The 8,317-nt window shown below is 46.7% G+C and overlaps 1 protein-coding gene across 2 annotated transcripts in view; it reads left to right on the top strand.

Annotated features, from left to right (window-relative positions):
• The first annotated feature begins 78 nt into the window (after positions 1 to 78).
• Positions 79 to 8,317, top strand: part of OXNAD1 (oxidoreductase NAD binding domain containing 1) — a 34,869-nt gene continuing 26,630 nt past the window's right edge. For both annotated transcript variants that reach the window (XM_008058905.1, XM_008058899.1), the window contains exons 1-3: positions 79 to 127; positions 7,170 to 7,296; positions 7,543 to 7,606. In XM_008058905.1, the coding sequence (XP_008057096.1) occupies positions 7,178 to 7,296; positions 7,543 to 7,606 (183 nt within the window). In that variant the 5' untranslated portion in view covers positions 79 to 127; positions 7,170 to 7,177. The remainder of the gene's footprint in view (positions 128 to 7,169; positions 7,297 to 7,542; positions 7,607 to 8,317) is intronic.

The following is an 8,317-nucleotide window of genomic DNA, read 5'->3' as shown; positions in this document are numbered from 1 at the left end:
TCGGCTGGGGGAGCTTGACGTCCTCGACTTACTTCCCCGGTGGCCATCGAGGCGGTCCCGTGAGTTTCGCTTCGCCGAGTGACCTCGAACCCAGGCGACGCGCAGCTTGTTCCATTCCTGGCTGCAGGTACATCCGCCACCTCGCCCCGGGCGTCTCCGTCCACCCTGAAGGACCCGGTCCTGGGAGGCGGGGGTCGAGCTCGAGATGGGCGGCCGCGGCCCCTGCCCCGCTGGGAACGGGTGTCGTGCCGGGTACTCCGTCAGCTCGGGAGCTTAGGCGTCATTCCAGTTTAGGACTCTTCGGACCGAGGACAGAGTCGGGCATCTCGCCGAGATCCCACATCCGGGGAACGACGAGGAGCGCGTCTGCCTCCAGGGCCCGGGGACAGACGGCTTATGGGAACCCTGGTTTCTCCTTTGCGAAAGGCATGGTGTCCTGTGTGTACCTTGAAGCGGAATGCAAATGTAATGCAACGAAAGGCCTTGTGGCTTTAGGCCGTGCTAGTGCCTGGGCCGGTAAAGTTGGGCCCCATCTGTATTACTTCGTGTGAGTCCCTTCGTAGGGGAGGAATGCACCTCGTGGAAAAGCACTGTTGGGAGAGGATGCAGGCTCCGCTTTCGAGTTGCTAATTGTAATTAGCTCTAGTAACCGGATGGTGACATTCTATGGGCCTTATTTCTCTCAGAACCTAGAAAGGGTTGGACTAGAGATAAGATCCTCTCAGAACTTCACTCTACTTTTGCATGGAAAATATGAGTTTTACTTACATCAGTAATTATTCGTATAGTTTCCATTTGCCTAGTATTTCCGTGTGCTTATGTACACACACACACACATCTGCATGAAGTTTCCGATTTCTTGCTCACTCAGATGAAGCTCCACCCAATTTAGCTCTTTCGAAACTCGAAAACCTAGAGACAGAGTTTTGGGGAGAAAAGCCAGAAGTTACATTAAATGAGTTTATGGAAGATTATTTCAGAGGCCTCACAAACACTTCGTTTGGCATAATTAGAGACGTACCTAGCAGCTAGGAAACACCTGTTAAGCTCGTTGAGGATTAACTGTGTTAATTCTGGTGTGTCTGGGCAAAGGCGAAACCCCGGCGGAGCCCACGCAGCTCAGTGGCTGCTCCCGGGATCTCTGTAGACACAGATACTTCTCAGGCAGCCTGTCACAGACAGGAGGAAAAGCAAGATTTTCCAGGGTCTGTTCTGTAGCCCCCGTGATCACTTAGGTCGGGAAACATTTGTGGTGCTGCTGAGTGTGAGTGCCAACAAATTAAATATGAGCCGTTTTTGTATACATACAAATGTGTGCAGTCCTCTTTGGCTCATGGGAAGTATAAATTGGTAAATCTCTTAGAAAGTAGTTTGGGTCTATCAGAATCAGTCTGCTGGGGAATCTTAAAGTCAAGTTGGTAGTCCTAAAAGTTACAAGGGTTGTTGGGTCTTTTTTCTTTGTACATTTCCAGCTTTTCTTTGAATATGTATTGCCTAAAATGGAAAAAGGAAACCAAACGAGCCCCTCATTAATCATGGCTGACACTTTGCCATGCACTGTGCCTTTCTGTGCATTCTATCATTAGAACAGCCCGGTGAAGTCTGCGTGTCATTAACCCCATTGTCTTTAACACTGAGAAGCATGAGGCAGGGATTGTGGCAATGCTGGTATGTGGCAGGAAGCTCTGGCGAGAGCTCAGATCTGTCTGACCCTAGAACTGAGGCTCGTTATGAACTGGGATGCCATTTGTGATGTGCTGCCACTTGAAGCAGAGCTGGACTCAACAGGCCGCACTGTCGCTCTGCAGATCGCTGGGATCCTCCACCACGCAGTGCTGGGTGCCTTGATAATCGATTTAGGGGGTCCCCTTGGCCACCTGTCCTTTGCCCAGTGACCCGTAAGTTAGAGCATGTCCATACACTTCCAACTACCAGCTATTGTCCATTCCCCTTGTCTGGCCAGAGGCAGCTGTTTGAGCCGGTCCTGTGCTGAAGAAAGAAGAACCATAGCCAAGCATTAATGTAGGGTTTTCTTTTTGGGTTTTCTTTCCCCTCTCAGCACTTTTTTGAGACAAACTTTGCGTTTATCCCTAAAAGGGAATAGAGACATTTTGAATTGACACACTTTTGGACCCTGAGAGTGTGACAAAAGCAGATTTACTAGTTACTACAGTCACTTGAATTTATTTTATTTGTTATTATAAATGTTAACGTCGCTCATCCAGAAGAATGACAGTGCCCCTCGTTGTTAGCATGAGTTCAGGATTAGAATGAGGTCATAATTGCATGGTGGAAGCTGTAGTTGGTGAGTGCTGTTGTCTGTCAGGTCAGGGGAGTGTTTACTGGATTATCAAGCCTCTGCCTCTCCAGGCTGTTTGGCAAGGAAGAGAAGGGGTTAATGGACTAGGAGTGAATTTTAGTAACATTCTTGCTTGCCAGGTACTTGGTAAATATTATTTTATTTATACCTCTCAGTAATCCAGTGAGGGACTGTGGGTATTGTTAAAACGAGAAGGCGACTTGTCCAAGGTAGAAGGCAGGAGGGAGCAATGCCCGAGTGCACTTTGCTGTTGTTCTGGCGCACTGCGCACACCCTTGTTTACACTCAAGCTCCCCGACCCGGTGGGATCCTGAGTGGACAGGCCCATGGTTCCCCTTTGACCTCACTGTGTTTCCGTGTCCTCGTGTTCACCAGGCATTCTTGGTCTTTCTTTGCCTTCCCACCCTCTCACCCTGTCTGATATAGCAGCCAGTTTAAGGGCTCTCTTCCAAAGTCGGCTTCACATCCGGCTGCTTCTGCCTTTCATCCTGCTCTGCCCTCACACCGAGCTTTCCCCTGGATTCCACCTCCACTCTTGCCCTCTGTGACCCGTCCTTCGCACGGTGACTGTGAGTTAGAGCGCGTCCTTCTGGCACTCAGCCCATGGCCCTCGGGACATCCGTCCCCTCACCATGGCCCTCAGGCCTTCATTTCACCGTCCCGGCCTCCTGCTCTCCGGTCACGCTGGCCTGGTTCCCAGCCCACACCAGCTTGTTCCAGTTTGAGCCTTTGTGCTTGCTGAGCCCTCTGCCAGACGCTGTGCTCCTACATCTGCCTGGCAGCCTCTTCCTCAGCCTTCGGCGTCGGTGGAGGTGTCCTCAAGGTGTCTTCCTCCCATCTGGTCCCTCTGTCTTCCTTTATCCCACCCATCTTCCTAATGATCTGTTTACTGTTATCTGTGAGCAGTAATAAAAGCCTCGTCATGGCAAGATCCTTACACCTGGTTCTCCATAGTATCTCTAAGGTCTGAAGTAGTGCCTGGCGCCCTGACATTGTTGAATAAGCTGAGTGTACTTGGTGAACTGAAACCAGCATAATTAATCTTAAATCTTAAATATAATCGTTGCTTGAAGAAATTTGTTTTACTACTTATTTAATGGTTAGCAGTTTTATTTAGCATTTCTGATAATTTTCTACGTCAGAAATAAAGTTAATTAAGATTTTTTGGGGTAAGAGAAGGTCTGTGACGATACAGATGTTGATGAAATATTCCTCTATATGGTTTTAGAAATTACTTAATATATATTGATCTGCTGTGATTGGTCGAATAAAGATACTGAGTATATGAAAACACTGGACATGTTTCAAAAAGGGAGTAACTTTCAGCCAGGCATGCGACTCATGCCTCTAGTCCCAGCACTTTGAGAGGCAGAGGTGAGAGCATCACTTGAACACCCCATCTCTACAAAAATTTTAAAAATTAGCTGAGTGTGGTGGCATATGCCTGTATTCCTAACTACTTGGGAGGCTGAAGCAGGAGGATCCCACGAGCCCAGGAGGTCAAGGCTGCAGTAAGCTATGATCATGCCATGGCACTCCAGCCCGGGTGATAGATAGAGTGAGCTCTCAATTCAGAAACAAAACAAAACAATGCATAGGTTTTTTTTGAGTTGGAGTCTCACTCTGTTGCCCAGGTTGGAGTGCAGTGGCATGCTCACGGCCACCCCAGTGTTGACCTGCTGGGCTCCAGCAATCCTTCCACCTCAGCCTTTCAAGTAGTCGGAACTACAGGCATGCACTACCACACCCGGCTAATTTTTTGATTTATTGTAGAGACGAGGTCTCGCCAAGTTGCCCAGGCTGGTCTGGAACCCGTGGGCTCAGGCAATCCATTGCCTCAGCCTTCCAAAGTGTTGGGATGACAGGCTGAGCCACCAAGCCTGACCTGGCATAGGGGTTTTTTTTTTTTTTTTTTTAATATCTTACTCAAAGGGCTGGTGGCATAAAGCTTTGGAAGGCACTTTAAACAGAATTTTATTAAAATGCCCTTTACCAGTAGGTGGCACTCTTGGTCTCATGATTACTGCTCCCAAACAAGATTTCAGAATTTTAAAGAGGACACTTTTAAAAATTAGCATTTGTTTTCCAGTTCAGTTGAGAAGGAGCTCATCCAAACAGCATAATCACTAACCGATGCATCCTATTTTGGGGACATCTATTTTAACAATAGTCACCTAAAACACTGAACTGAACAGGATTTTCATATTTAGCTATACAGCAGTTAAGTTTTATCAGGGAAGTTGGCATGTAACTTTGGTCTGCTGTTTCCCGGAGTGGAAACAGTCATAAGACAGGCCTCGAAAGAGGAACAGGAGAAGCCATAAGAGATCGTCAAAAGAGAGAGCGGGACCATGGGGGCAGAGTGGAAGAGAGGACTGCCTGTGGGCTGTGGGCTTGCTGGGGGCGAGGCCCGCACTGTGCCAGCTTCTCCTGCAGCCACGAGGGAGCAGTGCTTTTGACCAGCCTCCCGAAACATTGCTGTCTGTTGTCGGTGCCACTGCAGGAACTTTGTGGGAGTTTCCACATGTGGAAAAGCTGCCCATGTTCCAGCTGGTGTGTATCCCCAGGTCTCAGTGTAATGCCACCCAGCCACACACTGAGTAACGCCTAAAGTCCATGGACATCTAAAGTAAGGCTTGACTTCTTTCTTTCAGTGGTTGACGCGCCACTCTTGTTGAGTGCATTTAGGTGAGAAAACAGCATTTAGTGGTCTTGCACGAAGTTGAAGAGGCCTCAGGCGCTTTTCACCTACAAGAGAGAACTAAGTAGCAAGTAGCGGGGTTTTCCACAGTGACGCCGCAACACACTGTGGCAGGAAGATGCAGGTCCGTCTTACCTGAAGTCCAGTTATGAAGCAGCGGGCTTTTTGATATGACTTGGTTATATCTGAACAAATTGTGTGACTTGTGTCACCACCTGATTTATTTACTAGTATTTATTTTCTGTCTCTGTGTGTTGCAATGTGAACTCAGTGTTTTTAATGCCTGTATGCCAGTCCTCAGGCCACACGGCCTGCCACAAACTGGGCTCTTGATGGAGATTTGTTGAATGGAGGACTAAATTAATGAATTTGGAGTAGGAATGTATGTACTCTCTGCTGGAATATTTTCCTAACACTACATTTATTACAATTTTTACAGTACATTCCAAAGAGCTCAGAAAAAAAAGTATTCACATTTTCGTTTATTCTCAAGATAACTAAGATAGGACAGATGTGGCAATATAACGTGTTACGTGTGGCCATTTTGGGCAAAGAAATGTTTAAAAATTGATAAAAGGAAAATGGTATAAAGGAACAACAACAACAAAATACTATCAGACGTCTAATCAGTGCTTTTCCTGATAGGCCAGTAGATTTAGAATTTGAAATGTTGGGGAATCTTTTTCTGTGTGTGTAACTATTTGTTGAAGTTTGACATACATAGAAAAGTACACAAGTCCTAAGAGGACAGCTTGATCGATTTTTACAAAGTAAAAATACTCATGCAGTCAGCACCCAGATTAAGAAGCAGTATTGCCACTGCCGCCTGCTGAGGGAAACTGCTACCTTTATTTCTAGCCTCATAAGTTTATTTTGTCTGTTTTTGCTCTTTGTGTGACTGGAATCAAAGAATACATGTTCTTCTGAGTCTGGCTTTCATTTGCTGTGTTATTTGTGATACTCATCTATGATACTGTGTGTAGTTTTAGCTTATTGTTTTCATATTAGGGGGACCCCCCCCAAAACCCAGACATTATTAAAAACTGTGTATTTATTCTTACATGTTTAAACTTCAGTTACCTTCAAAGTGCTCTCAGTTTAATGCAGTACACTTATCGAGTTGCTTTTTCCACTGCTCAAGACAGTTTTTGAACTTGCCAATTTTGATGCCTTTTTGGTGTTTCTGTCGTTTTTTTGTTTCACCTCTTCCATATTAGCAAAATGTTTCCCTTTGAGAACTTTTTTCCTTTTTTCATCTGGGGAAACAAAAAAAAAAGTTACCTGGGGTGAGATCAGGTGATTAGGAAGGGCGGGACAACGGGGGTCATGCTGTTTTTGGTCAAAAACTGCTGAACACTCAGCACAGTGTGGGCAAGTGTGCTTGTAAATCACCCATCATGAAACGGGCAAACATGTTGACAGAATCTCCAGAAAGATTCACTGGAGTCAAATGCAGCCTCTCACAACAATGCTAGTTGGTACACTGATGCCAGTGGGTTCCTAGAACACTTACCTGGGTTGGGGAGGTAGAAGCCTGTACTATAGGGAGCTTATCCTTCAAAAGACAATTCTGGTTTTTTGTATGTGTGTGTCCCTTGCTCATCTTGTTGTGTGAATAGATCACAATTAGTTTATGCACTCTAGTAACAGCCATTTGGGCAGTTTCTAGTTTTGGACTGTTATGAGTAGTGTTATTGTTACCTGGGTTGGTTTTTAACATCTCGGAACCTTAAGCTTTTTATGTTTTGGAGCCTCAGTAAAACTGTCTTCCACTTCACTTAATCTAACAAATGTTAGAGGTTTACATGGTGCTTTTCAGGTGGAATACACTGATCAGGCAATTATATAATCTACTCTTGCTTTACAGCAAAAGGTTTGTCATGTGAGCTTAGTCAGAGATTTTGGGAACCAATAGGAAACATGGATACTTGACAGCACCAAGAGCCACACTTAGGAACGGTGGATCAGTCTAAACGGTGGCAGCAATTTGGCCAGGGTGAAATCCTGCCCTTGGTTGCTTTGCTGGTGGCTCAAGTACCGACAGCACCAACAGAAGTCCAGACTCTTCTTCTAGGGGGGCCCTAAAGTAGTCTGATATTTCCCCTCATTTTCTTAAAGTAATTTTGCTCTCACTTCTTCGTTTGCCAGGAAGCGCCATGGCCTGTGCTGCTGTCTGGCTTCCCGGGCTGCGGCGCGGCTGTGTGGGCGCCCTCCGTGCTCCGGCTGCTGCGTCGAGGGTGGCGGCCAGTGCCTCGCGCCACCTCGCTCGGACCAGGTGAGTGCGCGGGCCCTCAGCGCCGCTGGAGGTAGCTGATCCTGCCGATGGAGTAGCGGGCCAGACTCCCAGGAGAGGTGGCATCTTCGCTCATGTGTGTGCCCATCTGGCGAGCAGACTAGAGGTCGATGACACATGTTCACTGCTGGTCTGTGGGCCCCCTAATGCTATGTTGTGTTTTGGATAGCCTTGATATTGCAGGAAAGGAGGATAGTTCTCAATAACCGGATTTCCTTTCTGTTAAAGCATGATGAAGTCCAGAAGGAAAACAGATCACCTGGAGCGGACTGCGAGTGTCATTCGCCGGGAGGTTTGTATCTTTGGGACCTGGGGGGTTTTCCAGCTGGACGGCGTTCACAGAGTTCCTGCTTCTAGGTGGGGCTTTCAATGAGTCGGGTCCCCCTGATGGACAGTCAGGGAGGTTTGTTTTTCTGCTGAGAAATTTTCTGAGCAGGACATAAGAGAGCTGGCTTGAAAAGATAACAAGGAAGTGCTTGTTTTCTCTCCTTTGAGCTTGGAGTGGGTGGATGCCCTTTTGGTGAAGGGTGTATGGCAGCAATTGAGGACGCCCCTCCAAGTGTGATGTCCCAGGGCGTATTCTAGGGCCAGCACTTCTTTCAAAACCTACATCTTACAATGGCTTACCTTTTGTTTTTCTTTTTCTTCTGTTTTTTTGTTTTTTGGCAGCATCTCTCAAGTCCTTGTTCCCATCCCCACTGTCGCTTTGTTTTCAAGGGGAAGCCCTGCCATTTGGGAGCGGGAGGTTGGACGAGCTTTTGCCCTTCTCATGCCCAGGTTTTCTCCCATGTATTCAGACTCTAGAACGCAAATCTGCCGCTGACGTGGTGTCAAGGGCTGAGGAGGAGGAGACCTCACCTGTGCCTCAGTGAGGAGCCCTGTTTTTATTTGAAGATGTAAATTGAATATTTGGTTTTGCTGTTTTGAATGTTTCTCAGTATTCAGATATATTTAGGTTAGTGTTGTAAGTCTAAACTAATGATAAAAAACTATCATATAAAAA

Source organism: Carlito syrichta, unplaced genomic scaffold (assembly GCF_000164805.1).
Source record: "Carlito syrichta isolate Samal-C Ts95f unplaced genomic scaffold, Tarsius_syrichta-2.0.1 Scaffold90623, whole genome shotgun sequence".
Lineage (NCBI taxonomy): Eukaryota > Metazoa > Chordata > Mammalia > Primates > Tarsiidae > Carlito > Carlito syrichta.
Note: the sequence above shows the minus strand (reverse complement) of the source record. Positions and strands in the feature narration are given on the sequence as shown.